Genomic DNA, 27,589 nt, shown 5'->3' with positions numbered 1-27,589 from the left:
AAATTAAAAAGAGGCAAATGGGATTACATCAAACTTCTGCCTACCAAAGGAAACAATCATCAGAGTGAAATAACAACCTATAGTATGGACAAAAATATTTGGAAACCATACTTCTGATAATGGGTCAATATTCAGAATATGTAAGGAAAGAAAACATCTCCATACCAAAAATGAAGGAAGGAAGGAGGGCAGGAGGAAATAACCCAAGTAAACACTAGGCAATAAAATTAAATAGGGATTTATCAAAAGAGGACTACTTATGCCCAGCAGGTATATGGAAAAATGCTCAATCTAACCGAACATCAGGCAAATGCCAATAAAACGACAATGAGCTATACTTCACCAGAGTAAGAATGGCTACTATTAAAAACGATGCATAAAAAGAGCTGGCAAAGAGGTGGAGAAAGAGAACAGCATTGTTGTGAAGAATGTAAGTGCAGCCATTATCCACACAACATAAAAGTTCTTAAAGGAACTAAATGTAACCCAGGCACAAGCACCTGGAATTCCAGCTTTTTGGCATGCTGAGACAGGGGATCTTGAGTTCAAGTTTGAACAACGTAATGAGACTGTCTCAAAAAAAGAAAATTAAAAATAGAACTACAATATGACCCAGCAATCTCTCTATTTGTATATCCAAAGGAAATGAAAGTGATGTTAGAAAAACATGAAACACCTCAGTTCAAATAAATTTAAATTAAAATTTGAAAATCTTATACAAATGGCCCAGTTCAAGATCAATCTGCCACCTTGATCTGTCATCTGTGATCCTTCTTCTAATGCAGTGAGAATTTCTAGATCACCAGAAAAGACACTGAAATGTTTTGTCTCCACACTTACTTCCTGCACTTCTAGCTTCATGGACAGGTACTTTGAAATTCACACAGGAGATCACAGACATTAACTCAAAAATGAGTTAACTTATATAAAATTTTAAAAGACACAGAAAATCTTTACAGTTTCCAGTTATATTGAAAATAAACAGAACTGTTACACGCACATCAGAAAGTAGATATACTTAATGGTATTTCTGCGTTTTGCTTAGGGTATGATTGGAACCAGGTGTTGAATGACAAAGCTTAAGCGATGAAGACTTTTTCTTCCTTGCTCTCAGGATCTCAGTGATTTCTCTTCCCTACCAGCAAAGATTTAATGTCCCATGAAGTTTATAGTTATTAGCCTTTCTGTGGAACTCCTTCACTCTGGCGTATCCCTCAGCTGGGTTTAGATTTCCAAGTATGTTTCTAAGTCAAGAATTAGTCACACGCACAGAAAAACACATGTGACTACTAAGGCAGCCTTCTCAAAGGCTCTGTTCTTCTTCTTTCATTATTTTCCAATAGATATTTTGGATTTTGGTGGTTCTATGATCTTACAGTTGGGGAATTACAACTTTCAACTCTGGGCTAAATTTAATAAAATGAAGTGGGCTAATCAAATTCAATCCAAAAAAGTTTTGTCATATGTAGTAATTTCTGGAAATAATTGTGAGGTGCAATTATAGGCACTAATATACTATTTACAAAATTAGATTCCAATCACTCTAGCAGAAATATGAGTATTCAGCATATTGTTGATTATATGACAAGCACTAGGAAAATATTTGACACATGATGACTTTGACAAAAGCCTAATAAACTAGATGGATGAAGCAGGAAAATTTACATATATAAAATGTATGTATGTATTTACTATAAAAGCATATTTGTATGTTTATACCTACAAATAGATTTATATAAGAAAGCATACATTTACACACATGTATGGTATATATATATATATACTTATTTACAGTTTATGTCACAGGCAATATTGATTGAGAGTGACTTTTAAAGTATTTAGCAGCCAGTAGAAATGAGACGTCATGAAACAGCAGTGTGATCTCAATGGCTGTGAGATCTATGTTTTATGTTTCTACACGTGAGAATGCGCAGTAAAGGCATTTCTGTGCCTTGTTTAGTTCACTTGACATAACGATCTCCATTTCTATGTTGTTGTAAGTGACACGGCTTCATGCTTTTATTATAACTGGATAGTTTTCCATTGTCTGTCTGTATAATGTCTTCCTTTTTAAGTTAATATAATTAACAGGTATTAATTATACAAACTGATGAGTTCCACTATGGCGTCTCCATATTTGCAGATTTAGTACTCTGTGTCCACCCTCCCATCGATTCATCTCACCCTCTACCTCATTCTTGCCAAATGCCTCCAGATTCCTCTTCTACTTCCCTCCTTTAAAATCATCTACATAGAAGAGAATACATGTGATATTTTTCATTCTGTTTGGGTTGTTTTGCTTAACATGTCTTCCAGTTACCCATTCTACTAGTAACAGAGTTTCATTCTTCTATAAGGCGGGGCTCCGTACACCAGGACCTGTGTGTGCATGTGTGTGCGTGTTCACATGAGTGTGTGAGTGGGTATTCATCTGCTGATAGCCTTCTAGGCTGACTTGAGGTCTCAACTGTTGTGAATTAGAGCACAATAAACTCAGGTGTGAGATATCTCTTTTGCATTCTGATTTCCTTTCTTATGGATAAATAATGAGTGATAGAGCTGGATCATACTGCAATTCAATTTTTAGTTTTTTGAGAAACTTACTCTGTGTTCCACGGAGGATATACTACAGTACATCCCCACCAGTAATGTACAAAATTCTCCTTTCTCTGCTGCCTAGTCAGCATTTTTAAGCAATAACCATTCTGACGGATGTGAGATGGAATTTCAATATGGTTGGGATTTGCATTTCCCTGATGGCTAGATATATCAAGCATGTTTATATATTTATTGGCCATCTTTGCTTTCTCTTTTATGAAGTGTCTATTCAGATCCTTGTCCATTTATTAATCTGATCATTTGGGAGGGTTTTTCTTTTTGTTATTTTTGGGTTCTTCACGTAATCTCTTTAATGGTTATCTTTCTTAGTGATTCAAAAATTTTAAATTTGTGTACTACTATTTATTTTTTTCTTTTGTTTCCCAGTTTATTGGAGTCCTGAGCAGAAAATCATTACTTGCTCCCATATTTTCAAGTAACTGCCCTATATTATCTTCTAGTAGTTTCAATTTCCCATCTAACTAATAAGGTCTTTGTGTAGTTCAAGTCCATTTTTGTACAGGATGAGAGATGGGATACAACCTGAATCTTGTATATCTCAATATCCACTTTTCAACCACCCTTTGTTAAGCAGGCTGTCTTTCCTTCAAGCTGTATTTTGATACCATTATTGAGAACTGGTAGGCTGAAAATACATGGATTGATTTCTGAGACTTCATTCATTCATTCATACATACAGTTCTGAATATTAAACTCAGGGCCTCATGCATACTAGGCAAGAACTCTACCACTTAGTCAAATCCCTAGCCTGCCTAGCTTGTGCTTCTAGGTTTCTCTGTTTAGAATCATATTGCTCTAAATAGCAGCTTTTTATTTCCTTTACTATTTGTATCACTTTTTTCCCTCATTGCTAGAATTTCTAGTGTAATACTGAATAAGAGTGGTGAAATGCTTGTGTATTCCTGACAAAATGTTTCCATTCTTCATTTTCTGTATGACATTGGCTATGTTTCTATCATGCAATACCCAGTTTTACTTTGAAGTGTTATTTTTATGTACACTTCAAGACTTTTATCACAAAGAAATGTTAGTTTTATCAGAGAACGAAAAACAAAGGTTTTCTCCATCTATTGAGGTGATCATATGATATTTAACTTTGATTCTATTGATTACATATTTATGGAGGTGATCATATGGTATTTAACTTTGATTCTATTTATTACATTTACAGACTTGGAAGTATTGAACCATCTTTACCTCAGTGTAACAAAAGCAACTTTATCATAGTGTATGATTTTCTTTACTGTGCTGATAAATTCCTTTCACATGTGTTTTATTACAGATGTTTGCATCTACAGTCATTAAAGGTATTGATCTATCACTTTCTTTTTTGTTGTGTCCTTGTTGAGTACTGGTATCAGGTTTTTACCCATTCCTCAGAGAATGTCTGAGGTTTTTAATCTTTTGAAATAGCATGTTTCTGACAAGGTAATGAGTGATGATTAACAGCAGCTATGTTGCCAACCAAAATGCACATTCATACTGTTAATGCAACCAAAATGATGTCACCCTAAATGTATTGATATATGTATAGCACTGGCATTTCAAGGTTAAAATGTGGATGTAAACAAGCGAAATTGTACAATGTATTTGCACAGTACATCATATAATGCTTTCAAGAGTCATTTTAGTTAGATAAGAATGTCCTACTGCTAGTTTAGAATCTTCATAAAGAAATGCAGTATTTTCAACTGGAGAAAAGAGTTGGGTGTAATGGCACACATTTGTAGTCACTGTACTCAGGACAATGAGGCAGGAGGATCATTGTGAGTTTGAGGTCAGCCTGGCCTACAAAGTGAGTTTAAGACCACCCTGAACTGCATAGTAAGACCCTGTCTCAAAAGGACAAAAAAATAAAATAAAACAAACAAATCAACTGGAGAAGAGGAAAATAGCAAGAAAATCTTGCTTTTGGTGGAGGACCATGAGAAAAGTATCTGATATTGCAAAATAGATACAGTATCTGTACATAGAAAAAGAAATATTTTTCATGTACTAGTAAAATTCTTACACCATTCCAAGGATTTTACCTTGGATGCAAATTGTTCATTGGGATTAAATATTTTCTCTCATAAAATGAAAGTGCTCAGCCAATTGCAATGGCAAATTTTCACATTCAGATATCCTCAGAGTTGCCAAATCCTGTACGTTTCTTTGAGTTAGCGAATCTATCTGAAACAAAATAGCAAATCTACAGAATATGCTTATCCTTCTGTTTTACTTTTTCTTTAACCACAAATTGAGACATTCTATTATCTATAACAGGCTAAAAGATTCTGGGAAATGTATGTGTACATTATAATCCCCAAAACAATGAAGTTTATATATACAATTAAGATATTTGTTACTTTATTTTTATTTCTAGTAGTTCATTAGAAGTTTTGCTCTTATTCTTTTTATTTTGATGAAATTCATGATTACCCTCTTTGGGTTCCTATTTCATAATCTAATTTCTAACCCACAATAACAACATTCAAATTCTCACAGAAAGCCCGCTCCAAAAACTTTTGGATTCTCATCTCATCAATGATGATTCTGCATAACGTATGCAGAGTATCAATTTTTCTCTTACAATTCAAAATCTGATTGATGGCTGAAATTGATTTATTCAGATTTCACTGCTTTTGCATTATTTGGCTATGACATATGATAGTAAAAGAAAAAATGGTTGAGAGCACCCAGAAAAACCAAATGAATATAGCATGAAGCCATTATAAAAAAATAAGTAAAATGAAGACATAAAACTTTTAAAATCTTGGACAAATGGCAAGCTTGTGCAGCGTTGGGAATACTGGAGATGCTTAGCTTGGAATGTGGAAAAGAAAAAATACAACACCTTAGACACAAGCATTTTAAATTTCATCACAAAGTCGAAAGGTCTGAATACAGTAGGAGAATTTATTATTGCAATTAGTTATGAATCTATATGTAAGACAGACCTGTAAAATGAGTTTACTGCAATATGTGCCAGATTGTCAGCTAACAGTGTATTTTGTCAAGTGATTCTGTATTGCTCAGAAAACCTGGCGTGTGTACCACTGGACACATGATGTGGCTTCACCGATGAGCAGTGAGGCCCAGTGGTGAGAAGCACAGGCCTGGCTCCAGCCTGAGCGGCCCCACTCACTCCTGGCCTCCAGCACGGATGCTTCCTGCAGCATCTGAACTCATCATAAAGACAACTTTGCTTTTCAGCTTTCCCTTTTTATACTGAATTGCCAATATGTAATCCTTTTGTTTCTTGTATAACTGAGAAACACCTTATTTGGAAAGAAAGTTTTATTGAAAAATAATTATTTTTGTGACTACTCTTTTGAAAATGCTTTAATACATACAATTTCATCTAAGTATTTTTTGTGTTTCATAGAGATTAAAGAAATTTACCCCCAGTGTAACACAACAAAAACCATTATTCCTGGTTTACCATGTATGCAGTGACTGGCATGTTCAAGGTGCTAGTGGACTGTTTTCTGAAGATTTGTGATCATATATTTCAACCAAAATAATTTGCTGAACATTATTATCCCAATATAATAATATATGAATATGTTGTGTATGTATACAATGTCAATGAATACATTACTTTGGTAAATTGTAATACTTTTCTCCTAAACTTAATAAAAAAATTTACAATACTCTCTACTTTATTCATTTATCATTTGCTATGGCTCTGAAGATCTGTTTCTCTGCTTGAGTATTACTGCAGTGAATGAGTATTACCTTATAATGGTAATACACTGGAAAAGAATCCCAAAGTGAACAACAAAATAAATATTGCTTAATAATTTATTAACACCATCCTACAACATTCACTTGGAAAAAATATTTTTCAGTGTTTTTTGTTAATATTTTTTTCTACTGCAAAACAGCTGATATAAATTTTTAAAATTTCCTTAAAAGTATTTTTAGAAAACCATAAAATATTGTGAATTTTCCACACTGGACCCTATCTGTTATAACTTTAGAAATTAAAATGACTTGCATAGATACATGTTGAAGGAAAAACATATGAAAGTAATTTATCAACATAAAATAATTTATAGACATCATTCTTTCTAAATGAGAGATCATTAATCTTTGATGGGTATATTATGAACAAAATGACTTTGTTTAGTCATCCAAATTCTGTTTATCATCTTCTTGAACTGTTAATCAAAGAATCTAATTTCTCTGGGCTCTAAAGAATTGCTGCTTTGAGCTTTTATTTCTTCATCGTTCTATTTAATTGTAATCCTGTAATTTAATTTAATGTAATGCAAATACTGCCTGTATTGTGGCAATACAAAAGTTCTTGAAACAGTAACCCATTAAAGCATATTAAAAGTATTCATCATGGTTCTCATGAGTACCAATAATACAGAGGGGAGAAACATGGGATATGTAATTGGTAGAAATAATTCAAAACAATGACTCTGTATTTGTCTTGATGCAAAACAGCTGGAACAGGGCTGGGGCTGTAGCTCAGCAGCATAAGCACTTGCCTGGCAAGGCTGAGGTCATGAGTTTGATTCCTGGTAGCAAAAAAACAAAAAACAAAAAAACAGCTGGAACAATAGCCATTAAAACAATTTAAGAGTAAAATGAAAACTTATTCTTATAAAAAGAAAGCAGGAAGTTTAATCTTTTTCAATCAATACCTAAACTCCAGAGGTGAATCACTCTAGTGAATTTAAGTTTTTCAAAATGTTCCAATATTGCCTGATGCATAAATCTAATAAGCTGTAATTTTATTTATTTACTTATTTAGGTGCTACTGAGGATTGAACCCAGGGCCTTTGCTCTGATCTACAGTCTCTGCCCTTTTTACTTTTTATTTTAAGGCAGGTTCTTGGTAAGCTCCAAGGTTTAAATTTGCAATCCCTGTTTCAGCCTCCCAGAGTGCAGAGGTTATAGGTATGTACTATCTTTCTGGCTGATATTTAATTTTAATCATGCATATCTGAATTTCCCAGCAAAGAACAAAGACTAGAAATATCACTTAGTTCTTCTAAACACCCTATTCTAATGGTGATCTACAATTTTTGGCCTTGGAACATCAACTTTCAATTTTGCATGTTGTTTTGTCACTATTTCTCAAAGTTAATATTATTACCTATTTACTAGGCCCCTCTTCCTAACTTTTAAGATTTTACATTGTGAATTTAAAAGATAGCATATCCCTATTTCTGTGAATACTATCTTATTATTGTCATTATTTCACTTTATGAATATCTGCGTTATCTATTTTTATATTACAAACTGTTCTACATGTCTATTCTTAAACATCTGTATTTTTATTTAATATATAATACTTAAGTTTAGAAAACCTAAAAATTCAATACCATTATCACACATAAGAACTAACGATAATATAACATCAACATTTACCAGGTTGGTTTTGCCAATTATAATTTTTTATTTTAGCATAAGGATCAAAATTAGGTGAAGGTATGGTGAATGAATCCTGTTTCCTCAGCATTTCTCAGTTTCTGTTATGGCCCTCAGACTCTATTTTCTCAGAATTGTTACTCCCTGCAGATACGAAGACATCCCCACATCCAGAGTTGTGACAGTTCACCTTTCACTTACTTGTCTAATTTGTCTTGTTTTTTTTCTAGAGATTTTTAATTATCTCTAAAGTCCTGATAAAAATAAGATCCCATTTTAGTGAATATATTTTTATGCACAGTGCTTTATGTTTCTATCATCAGATTATATGAGATGTCATATTCATTGAAGTTGCCTTTACTGATACTCAAATTTGAACAGAAAGAGCCACTCCACACTGGCTTCTCATATCTTTGGAACGCTGAAAGACGGATTGCAGTAGTTTCTATAAGGAGAATGTGTCAAGGAATATCATCATCATAAAATTCATAAAATCATAGGGAAAAGCAATCTTTATTTTTAGTGTCAATTGTATTCAGCATTTAAAATTAACTAAAAAGTAAAACATGAAATTATGTAAAATGTGTTAAAATGTGTATACATTATATGCAGGCATGCACATGCCCACAACACACACAGTGTCCGTCCCTGTTTCTCTTTTCTAGCAAAAAGTTCCTAAAACCCTCACAAATCTTTACGTGACTAGGGAATTAACAGGAAAGAAGCATCTCTCCCGTTCATAACAAGTCCTCTTCCTCATGCCTGACTTACTGAGGTGATTTGCAAAGCCTCTAGGGAGGACGGCTGGTTACCGGAGGACTAGGAGGTTGTGAGCAGAAGGTTGGGACTTTGACATCCTGTAGGGAGGGGAGGGGCAAGGAGCTTACTAGTGATCAGTGGCCAAAGATCTAATAAATCATGCCTGCGTGATGCCTGTGTGATGAAGCTTTCATAAGATCCCTGAAGGAGGAGGTGTGAGGAACTTTCAGGATGAGACACACAGAGGGGCTGGGTTGTGGCAAGAGTGGGTACGTCACACGCCTCTCCCAATACCTTGCTCTGTGCGTGTTCTCCAGCTGACCCTGAGTTACATCTCTTTACAGCAAGCACAGTGTCTTAGTTGCTTTTTTCATTGCAGGACAAAACACCCAACATGCAAAGTTAAAGGAGGACCCGTTTATTCGGCTCACAGTTTATAGAGGTTTCAGTCCATCATCATCTGGTTCCAAAAGAGGGTCGCTTCACAGAGGAGAACAATTCATGGTGGGCAGAAGACAGCAAAAGCAATGAGAGAGACAAAGAGAGAGATAGAGAGAGAGAGAGGGAGACAGACAGACAGACAAGCCTCTTTGTGTCCCTTATACTGTATCCAGTCTACTGGGATTGGGGCGGTGGCAATCCAATCAGTGGACTGATCCAGCAATCACCCATCCTTAATCCCTACATACATTAAATCCTGGCATTGCACTACAAATCAATCACACACTCTAGATTCAGCCTCCTCTGAAGAAACAACCCTATGTCCTCATGAGGTTTGAGGGACATCTAGACACAGACTATAAAAGTTATCTTGTAATTAAAGCGTTTACCTGGTTTCCATGAGCCACTGGAGCAAAATATGGAAACTGAGAAGGTAGCTGTGAGAATTTATAATCAAGTTGGAGAGAAATTATAGGTAACATGGGGACACAATGCATCCAATAATGGAAGAGCACTCTGCAGTGCTGGGCCAGTAGGTGGGAACTGTGCTGCCTCCACGCATTTAGTATTAGAGTTGTCTAAACTGTAGGACAACCAGCAGCAGTTGGATAACTGGGGTCGAGGGAAGAAACCACACAATCTGGTATCAGAATAATTAAGAATAGTAGGAAGACCAATGAGTATTTTCCTTCAAAATGCAATGTATATTTTAAAGAATAATGAACTTTATATGGGCAAACTCAGGATAAGACGCAAGATCAATATTTAACATTTTGTACAGTATATTTCAATGAAAAATATCATCTGTATGTTATACTGACATACTTACCCCTTTGCTAAGGTCTAGTCAACCTGTATATAAACTACTTGACTGATGGGTTCTTACCTAGAGTAAATGTTATATTCTGGCTAGGATATTGTTAGTATGGCAAACAATAGTCCATATTTACTCTACAGTACTATTTTCTATAGAAGCTTATATTCCATGTATCTTTAGTTAAATCTTCTAGTTACATGCTTTTATTATATTTGCTTTTTGCAGAAGAGCATGTTTGTATGCATGTGAAAATGTGCGTGCAATATCATAACCTAGAAATGGACTGGAGACTTGTTTTTTAAAGACATTCACAAAAATGTTCTTAAATCAACTTCCAATTAGTCAGTTTGGCAGAACATGAAAATTTAATTATCAACACCTGTAATAATTCACAAACCCTCCTGCCTTAGTGCATAAACAGTATATCTTCAGATGAAACTGACAAGTGATAACCTAAGGTTTGATATTTTCCTTTGTGTTTTGAAGTTTATTTCTCCATCCTAGAACTAGAATTTAGTTGAATTATTTGGGCAAGGAGAAATGATGGCATCATTTTCATGTGCAAGTAGATCAAGAAAATAATATTATTAAATCAATGAGTTAGACAAATTTTGAAAAATTACCTGTGGTCCTAAGTTATCTTATGATTCATTTAATTTACATATAGGTAATGGTTCCTTTTATTTGAGAGATATTGTATAATAATTATCCAAACATAATTTTAATAACATGTAATATGATAATATTAAACTACAAAAATTCATGAGCAAAGTTTTAGTAACTGGTGTAATAAAATATTAGGACTGTAGCAACAAAACTATCTACTAACATTAACATGGCTAGCTGACATATACTGCTTGACACACAGCAGAGGGGAAGTTTAATTTTTAATGTGGATGATGTATAGTCTTAAACAAATATTCAAACCACTTTTAGGGTATGTCCAATTTATCTAACACCCTTCTCATGAAACTGTTTCACATAGTGTCAATACTGTAACTGAATAAACTAAACCTACCAACTTGTATAATATCCAACACATTTCTGAATAGGTAATATCAGAAAAGATAGCCAAGTTTAAGTATTAATTTTTAATTGCCATGCAATGAGTCATGGAAGATAAATATTTTCTGGATTAATTATCTAAGCATGTCTATCCCCCATTATATAAAATAGCATAGTGGCTCATCTGCATTCAGTACAAGAACACAGCACAAAGGAGAAAAGATCAGAAATCTAAGCTGCAGGGATAAAACAGAAGCAAGAATGGCATATTAACAACCTTTGAGGATTTTCATAATAAATCCATCTCCAAGATTTCCACAAGTAAGGCAATTATATGAGACACAAATCTCATGGATTACAATGACTAAGAGAAAATTCTATTAATATTAGATATAGATATTGCATTTTACTTATTTTAGGTGAATATGCATATGCAGATACAAGCACCTTTACTAAGAAATAAAATTTTCAATCAGACAAAAAGAGATATTATTGTCTGAAATAAGCTTTCTACTTTCTACTAGAGGAAATGGCTCCTTTGAGTCTCAACAAAAAGACACACTTTGAGCTTAATGACCAGAGTTGAATCTTGAAGTACAGGAAAAAAGAGAAATTAGAACTTTTTTTGGAACAGCCACAAGAGATTCACCACAAGACTGTCAGAGCTGAGGAATGGAAATCTGCTTTAACATCAGATGCGAGGGAAGAGATGAAGCCTTCTAGTATCACTACTGTGGAGTGCCAGTAATAAGACAGGGCTCTTGCACCATCTGTTTAGAGTCTGATGCAATTATTTGGTGAGTACTCCCTTAGAACAATATCATTGCTTAACGTATCAACCCTAGAGTGTGCAATTCTTGAGAAAAGGTTAAATTTTCCTCCGGGTTGTAGTGTTTTAAATGCCACTGCTAATTACATGGAAATATTAGGCACTTCATGAATCAATTTGGTAGAACTATTTAAATTGATACAGATGGCTTCATTTATCTAACAAATCTAGTCTCTCTGCTGAGGGAATCACCGTCACTAGTTTACTTCTGAATTCTGACACACTCATTTAGGGCACTGCTATAAAAATATTCCAAGCCTTAATTTAGACATGAGTATTTGTGGGATGAAAAATGAAAAATGAGTGTTTCCTAGAAGTAATAGATGTTACTGTTGAGTGAACTTTACCAAAAACCAGAGTAAATATACAAGCAATACAGTAAGAGCACTTTATAACTTTCCTTGGAATTTATACTCCAGTGATAAATATAGTAATGGAAAAGATGATGTAGATGTCCTTGTGTTTTAGTTTTTGATGAATATGTCCTAAATTCTCTATTGTGAAAACATATGCTCACACAAAGACATATAAATCTTCATAGCAGCTTGATTCACAATAGTCTAAACTGTAAACAACCTAAATTACTATCAAAAGAACAATGCACAAACAAACCATGGGGGCCACACAATGGAACACGTCTTGGTTCTACACAATAATAGGCAGATTCCTGAAAGCACTGTTATCTGTAAGAATGCAGGAACAAGCTGTCCTATATACACTGTGTAAGTCCACTGATGAAATTCTAGAACAAATCTAAACAATAGTGTAAAAAATCAAGTAAGACCTTCTTGGGGACCCGCAATAGAGAGAGGCCCAGAGGAAATTTCAGAGATGAAAAAAAATTATTTTGATCGTGGTGATGGACATATTATAGTATACACTTGAAAGCTTAAAACTGATGGATTTTAGTGTAAGTTATACCTTAATAAAGTGATGCATGAAGTAATGGTATATTCCTAGTAATGTTAGTACAACCAATGGTCAAAAATGCAATAAGGTGGCACTTTTGCATTAGAATTTAAATATCATGTACTAATGTGAAATACTATTTCATTAGATACATAATTATAAATATACTTTAGTCAGTTTCCTAACCTATAAAACTGTATCAAGATAATAAAGTAAATGAGAAAACTCTCTCCTCTACAGGAAACCCTAGGTTGCAGAGACATGAAGATTTTCCAATGGATACCATGCTGTGCATAGCCCATCACAGAGGTGTGGAGAAATAGGGATGTCACTATTTAGATTCTCTAAAGGGTAACAAACCCAGTGCAGGCTGCTGGCTCCGGCATCTGGAAAGCAGGGGCATCAGCTTCCTCTTTTACCCAGCATGCACAGTGTCTGTGATAAACAGATAAGCTGCAACCCTTTGATAAATATACCACATCACAACCTTTCATTTGTTTAGTGGCCCCATCATGGCCAAAAACCATAGTCTGTTTGATCTTCATTTTATCGGTAATTTTGTGATATTTAGAGTAACTTGGACTCATTTGCAACCTACTTATCTTGGGTTACAATAATTTAAGCAACGTGAAGACAAAACAGGAAAGGTTATTTCTTCCAAAGTTATAATTCTTGCATGCTAATCTACTAGATAAAGCAATTTTATAAACCTAGTCTTCATGATTTTATAGTACCCCAAAATTAAGTACTCCCTAATATACCCAGCTACCTCAGGAAAACTCTGTCTCTTAAGTAACAACATATTTTGACTATATGAATGAATGAATTAATTAATGAATCTTAGTTGGATGTTATGTTGCATTCTGGTAACCCTATCATTTTGGAAGGCTGAAGCAGGAACATCGCTAGTTTGAGCCCAGCCTGCACAACTTAACAAGTTAATGAGATTCTGTCTCAAAAAACAAAAAGGGTCAGAGATGTAGCTCATGGTGAATGTCCTGAGTTCAATTCACAGTACCAAAATAAGTAAATCAATCAATCAATCTATGTTTTCTGCTAGCTATAATATTGCATAAATCACTGTAGTAATAAAGTATAGATGAGTGAAAACAAAACCACAATCATTCTCATAATATTTTAAAACAAGGGTTACCCAATTTTAACTCTTATGCTCCAGTTTACTATGTTAAATCTATAGTTGTCATCAAAACATAATTATATCTTACTCATATTTTGAAATCTTCAATAATATAAATAACAATGATTATAATAAAATTACCCCCATACTTTCTTTTTGGTCATTATTATTAAATGTGGATAAAACCTTTTGCATAAAACTTTTTTCAACTAATACTTATAGATTTGCAATCCTGAAACATTAATTGAGCACAGGTGCAATACGTCTGTTCAGCGTATAGTTGCCATCATATTCTGTGTCCTTTATATGCTTTCTTCAGTACTGGTGACTGCTGACTTAGATGAGTTTAAGTATATATGATATCAGTCGTGCCACTGTGGAAATATATCCTAAATATCACTCACATATTTGTGAAAATAATGAGACTTGCGAGTATTTGCAACTGTGAACAAATCTGTATTTTTTGTCATTTAATTTAAAAATATTTAAGGTAGATAGATGGAAGGAGACAGGGAAGATCAGGAAAACATTCCATGAAAGTCTAACAATATAAATGAGGTATTGGAAGACATCCAAGGTCCAAGAAGCAGTGAGTTCACAATCGGGAATACGAAGCAATGACCAGAAGGTATCATAAAACTTCAAATGTGAGAACAAAGCTTCTGCAGATGTTCCAAATTCTTTACATGAAGATCCTCACTTTTTATCTCTTTCTCCCTCTCCTTCCTCTGTCACTTGTTGCTTTTGTTTTGTTTTAACCCCACAGTGAAGCTAGAACTGCAGACGTTAGCAATTATATACATATAGCACACTGATTTCTTACCTAGGGAAAACCACCATGAAGAATAGAGGCAAAACAGTTTACAGCTCACCTCAGACTTTTAACCTCAAAAGGCAAACAAATTTATTGTCGATACTTTAAAAATTAAAAACAGAAATGTTAAGTTTGCTAAAGTGAAAGTAAACGTCTTCAAAAAATGAAGTAAACTTCTTTGAGGATAACATATTAAAGCTAAGGATATTTATAAAGAGCCTTAGTGGTTTTAGATTTTGGATATTAGATATTTAGATATTAGGAAGAACCACATATGTGGTGCTCTGGTGTGCATGCTTCTGAGGCTCTGGTAACCTTGACTCTGTTCACACCAGAGCCCTGTACAAGGTACTTCTGCAGACACATAAAATGCCACAGCCCTTTGAAAGAAATCAAGTGGTACGAGTACCTATTGCAAAATAAATACATTTCATTTTTATCCTGGGCACTTCATTTTCCACACCCTTTCTGACTTCACTCTTCCTATCTTCAAAACACAAAGAACAGTTAAAAATGAACTCAGTCGTGTTGGAACTCATTACATCAGGAGACGCTGACTTCTTGGTCTTTCTCTGGGCTCCTTACCTGTGGCTGGGAAACAGTGCTTTCTAATTCTCAACAAGGGTTATAAGTACCCAAACAATCTTTCAATCATGCATGACAACTCTACTCAACTTGGGAATGGTTAAGGTATTTGTGACTGATTAAATTATAAATGCATGAATTTCAAACGCCTCGTAAAGTTAGACAATTAATAAGGAGATAACAGAATACTACAAAATAAACAGGACCGTGACTAACAAAGTTCAGAATGTCAATTAGTGCTGATGGTGCCCTTGAGTTAAGTAGAGACCTGTCCTGCTGGGAATCTCCAACCAGGCTTATTACCCTCTGACTGCTCCTCAATATGCCCCACACTGTGCTGAACAGGTTGTCCAAGTTCCTCCTCAAAGACTATGGTTTGTATTGGGCTCAGTTTTCAACTCTGAAACACACACTTAAGAACATCTTTCTGAAAAGGTGCAATGACATTCTCATCAAAGGTTTTTCAGGGAACCTGACTACTGGAGGTGGGAAGGGTGTCAGGTAAAGGAGGTGGATGGATAACAGGTACCAAACCACAGGTAGAAAGAAGTTCAAAATATCTATTATGCATTTTGGTCCATCTTTAAACTTTCATTTCCTCACATCAGAGAGATGTTATTTACATGTGTGTCTGGTTTATTTCACTTAAGACAATGGTCTCAAGATGCATCCATTTTTCTAGAAATGTCTCAAATATATCCTTCTTTATGGCTGACTAGGATTCCATTGTATAAAAAATCATATCTTCTTTATCCATTCATTGAGTAATTTTAGTGTTGAGCCTAGTTGAAATAGTTATCTGAAAAGTTAAATAATGATATTTATTTTAGTGGGTTTTTCATTAATTGCAGATATTTATGAGGTACAGTGTGATTCAGTACTTATGTACAATATATAATGGTCAACCCATGATAGTTGACATTTCTGTCTCCTGAAAAAATTTAAATTTTTACTAACTAATAATAATTGTGTACATTTGCATGTTATAATGTCATAGTTCAATACATATAGGCAATATTTCTCGTCAAAGCAGGGTACTTAACATTTCAGTCTCCTTATCATTGTTTTGTGTTTAAAGCATCAAGCTGCTTATTTGTAGTTATCCATAAAATATACAGTGTGTTACTGTGAATAATATTCCCCCTTACTGGTAAGGTTAAGATACAGCTTTGGGATGTGCTTCAGTCATTTGTTAGGATAATCAATTTCAAAGCAATCTGCAATTAGAAAAACGAAATGTTACTACCTAGACACACACACACACACACACACACACAGACTTACTGATCTATAATGAATATCATTAGATAGGAGAAGAAATGAAAGAGACCAGCAAATGTAGTATTTGGAAAAACGGTAACAAGGTTGGAAATATTTTAACATTATATACAAAGTAGTGGTCACGTGTTCCTGTTATGTACTGGTGCATAATTAAGCATGCCAGACTTGCTGATCTAAAATAACAAGCATTTTATTATGGTGATTACATGACTGGATTCTGAGGGTCAGTGATTTAAACAGAATATAATGAGCAGACTGGCCCCACTCCTTGATATCTGGAGCCACAGGCAGGACTGGAGTAGCTGGTGTTAGTGCAAATGGCTAAGGCTCCACTCATCCAGAGAATTTTTTTACCACCAGGTGTAATGCCTGGACTAAGATGACTCTGTGTACCTACCTACAGCTTCTCTGTAATTCTGGCCTTCCCACAGGAGGAAGCCACAGGATTTTTAGAATCCTTTCAAGGCAGCTTTGAACTACAAGAGACAGAGATTCCACAAACAGGAAAGAGTGCAAACACCCTTCTGATGTAATCTCAGAAATCACAAATGCTTCTACTGGTTACAAGCAAATTATTGAAACTTTTCAGATTCAAAGGGAAGAAAACTGAACTTCACTCCTCTCTCCTACAAGAAATGGTAGAGAATTTGCATCCACCTTCCAAAGTAGTATCAAAAGTGAAACTCAAAATATTTCTAAGATATAATCAGTTCATATCTAGATTGGTTATACTTCATCTGAGTTTTTGTCATCGTATTTTGAGATGGACAGTAGAGTTCATGACAAAGAGGATAAGCTATCCTCAGTGGTACAAAAGAATTGTTTCATTGTAGTTCTAGTTATAAAATAGCAAATGTTTGCAAATTTATTTTCATAAGTCTATTAAGTAGTTTAATAAATAAAATTTTACTAACATATGATGAAAGCGAACTTGATTTTTTACTTTCTCATTTCACTCTTCCTAGGAGATGAGGGTGGCGTCCAAACAACAAATCATAAAAGGAAATGGGGAAAAAGATACTATATTACTAGCATTTAAAAAAAATTCTTTCTTGCATGTAAACCAGGTTTACAGATGTGACATTAAGTTCCTGAAAGTTTTCAAGCACCCGGTCTTAATTATAATAATTAAAATTTGAATTTGTCTAGCTTTGAATAAAACCATTCTAAAAATAAATGATTTAAGAGAATATATCTTTGACTAACAATAGAAAAAATACTGTTATCTCATACCCTGTCACTGAAGCTTATGAAAAAGGAAACCTGGATAGATTTATGATTTTTTCTCTTTTCATTCTAAAGTCATAGCGACAACAGCAAATGACAGATGACACACACATCCGAGGATGAAGACACGCGTGTAAAAAACCTTATCTCACAAATATGATGCCATCCTTTATTCTTCAACTCAAACTTAATTTATATTATTATTTGATCACCTACAGTCCAAGTATATCATGTTTTGAAAAATTCTATTGTCTTGACATTGAAACTCATATTTTATTGTGTCCTCATAAAATATATACTTGTAGCACAATGTTCCTTATTACATGTATTACTTACTGTTGAGATGGAATCTTTTAGTTTGTTATTTTAACTTCCTGAACTCGGATCAGAGAAAGAGAAATGCGGTAAATAAAACAAAAATAAAAATTTCAACTATATACAATTTAGGATACTTTCCCTATCTTTCACAAATTCCAGCAAATTACTATGTTCCTTCCACTTTCTCTACTGGAAGCCAAGATGAACTAGGAATTCTTTTCTGCTCAAGGAAGTTGAGAAAGAAATAGTGTTGATCTACTGTGAACTTTATTAGGAGCATAGTTAAAACTAAAGTCAGAATGTCTGGGCTCCTGATTTTGCGGGATTACAGATGGCTTTGATGTTCTGGATATTAAAGAGCTGAAACTGGAGTCTGAGCAGCCAATCACAGCCTGACTGACAAGCACTGAGCTCAGTTTCCCCCTTCAGGATTTGAGAGACTGTGGGGCTGTTTGATGTGCCGCAGGGCCCAGAGGCCAATGGAGAGGAGGAGAGATAGGGCCGGGTTCACACCCACACTGCCCACCAGGCAGCCACATCTCTTTGAAGGCTTTTGGCTGATTTTATTGTTGATTAAAATTAATCTTGCATGAAATCCAAAAGGATTTACCGAAGTAGCCATCACCAAATACAGAAGATGTAATAAAATATAGAAATTGTATTAAAAAACAGATATTAGCACATCAAAGACAAAAACTTGCCTTGAGAATTATGACACATTTTCAAATAAAACATCACCAGGCAGCCCTTTCCTCTTAACATCTAATCACTGGCATGTTTAAAATGGCACTGCATGATTTCACCTGGGCTTATTAATAGGCATGCCAATATACCTTTCATTACAATGCAATTCACTTGCGATGGTCATTTATGTTCCATTTAAGGACAACTGAGTGAGTCTGCAAGAAACATGCATGTGTTCCTATTTCCTCACTCTTGTCTGGGTTGTGTTCAGTCAACTAAATTCTCTCCACTTCTAGCCTTTTTTCATGAGGATATTGTCCCTTGCTATTTCTGAAGAAAAGCACTGTGGAAACACTGCTTCCATCTCCAATCTGCCATCAACATCGATAAAAATAGCAAAATCCCATCTGAAGTTACAGAAGGTTACCCTGAAGACTACTGCTCAGCTGCCTGGTTACTGAGGACCAGCTGGTTCCATGGTATGTGAAGGGATTTAGGCTTTGATTTTTGAACTGTTAGTTAATTCTCTGAAATGTTTTCAAATATTAAACACATAGTGTATATTTTACTTTCTGGATTTGTCTAGGAACACCATTCTTCTTACACTTCAAACTTTATCTTTTGTTCACACATTCCTGCACAGTTTTCAGCAGACTGAGTTCTAATGTCTTGGGATCTGACCCGTGTGTGAAAGAGGTCATGAGCAGATGGTAAGATGTTATTGCTGCTGTTACTTTGAATGGTACTACGCCTTGAGTTTTTTTGTTTTGTTTTGTATTCTTTCTTTGCTTACAGAATGTAGATGTAATTAAATACCAAGTAAATTTCCTCTTAATTACCAAGAGCAAAGTAACACAGAAACTCAAATTTGTTGATTCTTCTTAATACATGCCAGCATAAGTGCTTTCTATCTTAAGCAGTTAATTTTATAATGATCTGGGAATAAATTTTAAAACTTCATGTTTTTATCTAATGATTAAAAGTCTTATTAGATCCACAAAATCAAAATTAAATGACCTTGTCATTCTATCTTCCTACTAATTTACATGATCAATATATTCTTAATCAATTTTAAAGAAATTTTGAAACAGGTCATGTTTAATTAAATTATAAACTTTGTGAGATCTTGGTTTATGGTTAATATTTTATACAACAAAATAGGGAATATATTGAGCATACCACCCATATAGAGTAAATATTTTCCATGTAAATATTTTTCTTTGACCTGAACAACTCTCTCTTGATCATGCAATAAAGATCAAGATTAAAACATATTTTAAACTCTGAAAACACCATATGCAAGACAGAAAAAATCTGCATTTACATTTCTGAAAAAAGCAAGAAGACAAATTATCATTTTCTAAATAGTTGCCTGATAAAGAGAATACAGCACTTGCTGACCTTGGCTTTGTCTATAACGAATGCCTTGTGATGTGTCCCTTTTTTCCTTCATCAAATAAAAAGTCAAAAAGATTTACCACTGCATGTTAATCTTGATGCATGCTAATATAAACTTTAAATAAATACGGCTAATTTTTGTGCCTCACACTGCAAGGCCTAGGTGAGAAAAGGACTGAGTGGAGATTGCCTAAGTTTAGTGAAGGGGTCTTTGTCAAGCTACATACAAGTCTCTGTGCATGTGGTGTGTGTGTGGTGTGTATTCATTTAGACAATTTTCCATTGGCACCCTAAATTGGTACATAGGTAAATCTAGAATCTATAACTTAAAAAGGATTCGGGGATGGGAATAAATTTTAGGTTCTGAAAGACGTAAGTGGTATGCGGTCATGGAGGGAAAAGCTCTGGTTCTGGCAACCTGGGAAGAGAAGGAGGATCCAGGCACAGCAACTGAGCAAGAGAACAATGATGAGACAGGAGAGTGCAAGTAACTTTTCAGAGAGTTTCACTACCAAAGTGTGCTAAGAAATCAGGTGTTAAAAAGTCATCTCCACAATGGGAGATGATTATGCTTTACTGCAGCTAGTAAGCAGTGAGCTGGCTACAGCAGTTAGTACAGTTTACATGTAGTTATGGATAAAGGTACAGGTTTTTCCTTCATTTTCGCATGTGGTGTTATCACTCTAATTTATGATATTTTTATGGTTTCCTTCTCAATATTTCCTGGTCTACCTGATTAATACTGTAGTGGATTGATAACTGGTAGTCAACTTATAACCCCCAGCTGAACTGAGTGAGTGGTGCTGGGTGTGGGAGGTCCACCTGAGGACTGTTGCCAGCAGCATAAGAGGCAGACCTGGAGAAGAAGGAGGAGGCTGTTGGGAACTGAGAGAGGCTGTTGGGAGCTGAGAGAGGCTGTGGGGAGCTGGCTTTCCTGATGAACTTGGCTGTTTTCATCCTCCGAGGAGCTCGGGACCTCGCTGGCACTGAGAATGGCTTCAGTTCATTTTGGAGAGCTCTGGTCCTCACTTTGAGCATAGCTTCCTGGTTCAAGAGGGGAAGATGGTGCACTGCCAGCCTCCAGGAAAAGCTTGCTGCATTGGTTTCCCTAATGGGAACTCCGCCATCCTGATCATCGGAGGAGCTCGGGACCTCACTGTTGCTGAGGATGGCTGTGGTACCTTTTGGGGGAGTTGTGGTTCTTCTGAGCATCACTTCCTGGCTCCAGGGCAGATCCCTCAGCCTGCTAGCACAGATCCTTCATCCTGCTGGCAAAGACTTTGTAGATTCCATCACTGACTTTTGGGCCTTTCCAGCAGATCCCTGAAACAGGCCTGCATGAGATGTTGTCATGGGCTCTGGGCCTCCAGTTGGATTCGTGGGAGGCATTGTTATGAGCTCTGGGTATTCAGCTCAACTCACATAGGACATTGTTGTGGGATCCAGGCCCTCAGCTGGATTCCTTGGTCTTAGTGTGTGGACAGATTCCCTGCACTCTTTTGTATATTGTTCTTGGGTGACTTATAAATAATCATATAAAGTATGTGTCCTGTATTATATTGTTCCCCTTGCAAAATAAGCCCCAAACCAACACAAATACCAAAACACTGCCTCTATCACCATAAAACTTTTTTCCCATCACCTCTTTTATTTTACTCCATAATAATTACCAGTGTCTGCAGATATAAAATTTCTTCACTTATTTTTATTAGAATTTAAACTCTAAGATGGGTAAAATTTTATCATTTTTATTCTGTAAACTACAAAAGTGAATGGCAAGTAGTATCACAGTAAATAAATACTACTTCAACTATGTAAATAAATGCCTGTTTCTAAGACTGTATGTATATGCCTATATGTACACTTTTGTTTAAGAATAAGATGAGTTTTATTTAGTTCTTATAAAGAACAAAAACATAAAAAAACTTCCTGTTCAGGTCATGTGACAGAAAGGGAAAATAGGAGCACAGTATTAACTTGATAAATGATTTTATATTAATTTAATCAAGATTAATGGAGGTAAAATTTTTCATAACCATGCCCATGGCTTTCTCTCAGCTGTGTGCTCAATAATCTTGATAGTAAAGGTTTACTTTAGATTTGAGAAAATAAATTTTAAAGTATGATATATTATTATTAGTAGTAAACATTATTTTATTTTATACAGAAATATGAAAACACTCAAAACAGAGTAAATAAAGATGGGCCACCCTCAAATAAGAAAGAGAGTATTATGTAACAAGTAATGTTAGTAAATTATGCCTAATGAAAACTTAATAGAACCTTAATAGGAAACTAAATTTGTTTCCAGCTGGATTTGCACACTAGTACTTACACTAGTACTACCATGCTCATAGGGAAAAAGGAATTCACTGCATAACTGTATGATCAGGGAAAATTGTCCAAACACATACGGATGAAGAATAACCTATCTTTTTTAAAAGACAGGGAGTGACTAGATGAAGTTCCCACATATGCAAAGCTGACTAGTACATTTCCCTGTTTGTGGATGCTTACAGTTGAATGAGATAAACAAATAATGCAGTAAAACATCTTAAGTGATAAAAGAGTAGTTAGCCTATTAGAGGTGCTCAGTGAATCTCCAGAAGGGAGTTAATATCTGATCTAAATATTAAAGCATGCATAAGAACATAAAAGCAAATAATATTAAGTTTATATTGTAAGACTGTAAGATACTTGATGAATATTACAAAATAATATCAAAGAATATGTGAAAGTATAGATATTACTACATGTCAATTTCATTTCATATTCTTAAAAACTACTAATTGGTTTGTGCCAGAAGGCAAAAGCTTAGCTCCTGACTAGATGCTTGAAAATACTTACACTGTTCCTTCCAAAGGCAGCCATACAAATCAGACAGGAAGAAGGGCAAGGAAGTGTTCACTACTGAAATTATACACAGTATAGAATAATCAAAGTTACCTAGAACACTGGTAAAAACTATCTCTTCCCATATTTCTAAGGTTGATTATCGATTCATTCTAAAGTAAAGTATTTTGTTTAAAATCCAAGTAAGATTTATTACAATAAAAATAAAATATTTTCCATGACAGGTATTTTGCATCATTACTATAAATTCCTTAATTTGAGATGTCTCAGTAGTAGACTGAAGACAGAACTTGTAAGTAATTTTCTAAATATTCTCATAATCAGAAATAATTATTTGAACATTTCATTTTTCTAGGGACATAATAAACTATAAAAATATAGCCTGCCCAAATGTTATTACCATACACATTCACCACTTCCACATGAATTTTCAAAGATACTTTATAAATATATTCCTGTGAATAGTTATTGCTCTCAAACTCTGAATTCTAGCTCACAGCAATTCCTATAACTTTATAAAACAGAAAATGATGTAGTTTAGATGTGAAGCAAATCATTTCAAACATCAAACTTGACCCATTTCTTGGCTTATTGTTCTTTTGGGAGTCAGGTGCACTGTCTAATATCATTGAAACATTTCAAGAAATAACCAGGATTCTCTTAGATTTGCAGATAAGCATTTAAAATTGCTTTAGATAAGAGGATCAAAGTGAAATAGAGCAGAGAGGTAACATGAGAAAATGATACAACAGATATGATTAGGTGATGTGATTGAAGAAATAGACGGGATCTAGCTGGGGAGTTTTTAAAAAATGAACGTAGACATAGAGAAACATTCTGCAGAGATGCAAAACTGAAAAGATTTGATAGCAAGCTACACAAAGAAATAAAAAGAATGAAAATACAGAATATGTGCTCTGAAAGATGGGAAGGTAATACTTGGATTTTACGAGGATAGAAAAGATTCACACCAGGGGCAGATGTTCTAGGTGGAGAGAGAAACACGAAATGACAGAAGAGCACTTGGAGTGTGCTTGTCCCTGGGGCCACCATAGCCAAGGGTAACATGCGTGTCAGGTATCCAACTCAATGCTCAGTACCTTTGCTTTGTCTCTCATTGATCCTTTGCCCAGGATAGACATTTTAGCACCTGTTTCTTCCTGTAGTCTCTTCAAGGAGTTTCCTCTTGGTCCAAGCAATTTGCCCACAAAATTGAACTAGGAAACAACATCAACAGAATGTCTTTTCAGTTACAGAAGTATGGTTTCTACCAAGAATAACTGAGGTTATGTGTTTTTTCAAAGTTAACCATTGAGAAAGGATGATACCCAAATACTTTCTCCCTCCCATTGTCTCTCTCTCTCATACAGAGTTCAGATCTCTAAGACCCATTACAAAAGAGCCACATCTTCCTAAATCAATGCCAAGATTTATACTGTCTTCAGTATACAAATTACTTACTTATACAATAAAATAAATTATTTTCACTAGAGTGAGTTACAGTGGTATGTAAAATTTCTAAAGATTTTTTTCTAACAGATTATTGAGGTAAGAAATTGAAATAAATAATGTTATTGCACATCTACTGATCTTCAACATTCAAAAATGTTCTAAATTTATATTTTAAATTTACTTTAAATGAAATGCAATATTCATATTTATTAAACTTTCCTATGCAGTAATATTCTATAATAAAATTCATCATTTGCCCCTTACTCTCCAATTTTATATGCTTTATGCTACGTAGCTAATCTTAGGATCAGCAAATTAAAACTGTGAACAAATAAAATAAGTTTGACAACACTAAACATAGAACATATACAATGCAGTTTAAATGAAAAATTTTAGGGTTATACACGCTTTGTTTATTGATCCTAAACATAAATAAAAAAAAGTGGACTTTGTATGTCAGCCACTGAAAGAAACATTATGAAACCAAATGACTCAGATTATCTTTCATGTTATAATTATTAAATATTAATAAGTAGAGATTAAAATGTGCCTAAAGCTCTGTTAAAAGTATGAAGGACAAACATAATTAACATTATGTAAGTGCCTTCTAGTTCAGTGCTTGAATATTTTTTAAAACCATGATCCTATATACGGTAATATAGACGTAATATTCCTCAAGCAATTGCCTGAGGCTGGGATGTTGTACAGAGATCAAGAAAGGAACAATGACCACAAATGGTTATACAGTATCATTTTGTGATGATGAAAAAACTTAAAATTAATCATAGCGGTGGTTACATGACTTTAATGAAACTAAAAACTCAGGGATTATACTATTTAGGTGGGCATTATGAACAGTATGTGAATTGCATCTCAATTCAGTGGGTATTTTTTGAAATACACATTATTAAAATATTTACAAATATGTCATAATGGTAAAGAAAAACTAATCATTTCTCCCCTGAGATCATGATAAATACAAGGAGATCTACTCCTAACACTTTTATTCAATATTGCACTGGAATGTGGATTATTTTATATATAGGTAAATGGATAATTGGAATAGTTTAGTGCCAAAAAACTTACATATCCAGGTCAACTGATTTTTAACAAATGTGCCACTGCAACAAAACTGGAAAAGTTTTTCAACAAATAGTGCTGAAAAAGTTGTGGGTCTGTATCAAAAAACAGAACAAAACCAACAACAGAAAAACTATTAATGCCCTACATTATTCACCCTTAGGCAAACCTTGTTTTGAGACTGACAACAGACATAAATGTAGAAAACTAAAATCATAAAGATTCTTAGAAGAAAACATGCATGAGTATTTTTGTAAACTTATGGTAGGAAAAGATTCATTAGGAAGCAAAATGCATGTGCATGTATGGACATGCACATACATGTGTTTGCATCACACAAACACACACAATGGGCGGACCCAAAACCTGTTTGAGAAACTAAATAGTAGAGTTATAGACAAGGAGAAAATAATTCTGAAACATCTAGAATCAAGTATCTATAACGAACCCATCAAATCAGTAATGATACACATACATAATGTGCTCCATAATAGCTAAAATGAAAAGAAGACTGAAACAAAATGTTGGTAGCAATGTGCAATTCCTAAAACAATCACCAGTGGCACTTTAAAATAATATAACTACTTGGGAATACTTGGGCAGTTGTTATTTTTTAATGAAGTTAAATGTCCAGCTCCACTTTGACCCAACAATTATACTCCAAACACTGTACCCAAGATATATAAAAATATATGTTCAAAAAAATGATGCATAAGAATACACCTCACATTTTATTTACAATCAGCATTTAGTCAGAAATAGGCTATCATCAATTCTAGGAGAACAAGATGTTTATATGCAAGTGGAAAGGAATTAGTGATTGATACCGTAACATGGATATTTCACAAGTATTTGAGAGAAGAAAAACCAATACAAAAGCATATCATGTTCAGATTCCATTAGCACGAAATGCTAATGGCAAAATAATATATATTGTTAGAATTCATAAGTATGGTTTCCTGTAGAGAACAGAGAATGGACCGGGCCTGGCTGGATGGTGGGATAAGGAGCCCAGTCCGATACTCGGTTGGAGGTGCAGGCTCACTTTGCCAAAACTCATCAAGTACACTCAAGATCTGTGCATTTCATTGTAGTAAACAGTGTTCCAATTCAGGAAGGGAGAAAAGGAAATAAGGCTGAAAACTCATATAAATATTTAAAAGTAATACCATGAAGAAATGTACTACAAAGAAATGCCAGTACAGGACTGTACAGAGGAATCTCCATAAGTGTTTAGAAAATAAATCATTCCAAATAATGTAAACTACCCCAGAGAAATAATAAAATGAGTCCACCAACTCATTTTAGTACACTAATATAACCTTCATACGAAAACTATGCCAGAAAAGGAAATTGATAGCCTAAAGTCACTCTGAACAAACCCAAATAACAAAACAGCATAAACACCCGTCATACATACAAAAATATTAATCATGACTGGTATATGTTATCATAGACACAGAAAATAGCTTAGGACTTATAATCACTCTTTATAATTTTCCCATTAACAAATGATGTGGAGTAAAAGATAAAATTGTATTTAACAAAAAATAATTTGATAAACTCTAATTTAATCATGATGAAAATTCATAGCATCTAAATAGTAAAAACAACTTCAACTGATGTAAAATTTCTTCTCAAAAGTAATAAGAACAGTAGATTTAATGCTAAAATCATATCAGAAATATAGTAATGTAAAGATATACACTATTGATTTTTTTTTATTTATTTAAAAGAGTAAAAGAAGGATAACATAGTAATAGAGGGATTTATCCAATTACAGACAAAGTGGTAGGACATTATCCATGGTTGTTATCTTACCAATTGGTATCTTCAAGATAGTTTCTCAGGAAAACAAATAGACAAATAATAATGAGTTACAGACAAAAATGGTAGGAAATTATCAATGGTTGTTGTACTATATTTTGGTTTCTTCAAAGTGGTTTCTAGGGAAAACAAATAGAGCTATACATGAGTGATAAATAATCATTGACTATTCTCAATGGTTGTTGA

The 27,589-nt window shown here is 34.3% G+C and overlaps 1 protein-coding gene across 1 annotated transcript in view; it reads right to left on the bottom strand.

The window, feature by feature from the left end:
- Nucleotides 1–27,589, bottom strand: part of Khdrbs2 (KH domain containing, RNA binding, signal transduction associated 2) — a 457,500-nt gene that overhangs the window by 290,311 nt on the left and 139,600 nt on the right. Inside the window, exon 3 of the mRNA XM_005406879.2 lies at nucleotides 24,145–24,261. Coding sequence (XP_005406936.2) covers nucleotides 24,145–24,261 — 117 coding nt within the window. The remainder of the gene's footprint in view (nucleotides 1–24,144; nucleotides 24,262–27,589) is intronic.

Source organism: Chinchilla lanigera, unplaced genomic scaffold (assembly GCF_000276665.1).
Source record: "Chinchilla lanigera isolate Chin_1 unplaced genomic scaffold, ChiLan1.0 scaffold00101, whole genome shotgun sequence".
Lineage (NCBI taxonomy): Eukaryota > Metazoa > Chordata > Mammalia > Rodentia > Chinchillidae > Chinchilla > Chinchilla lanigera.
The sequence above is the reverse complement of the archived record's forward strand: the minus strand, read 5'-3'. Positions and strand labels throughout refer to the sequence as shown.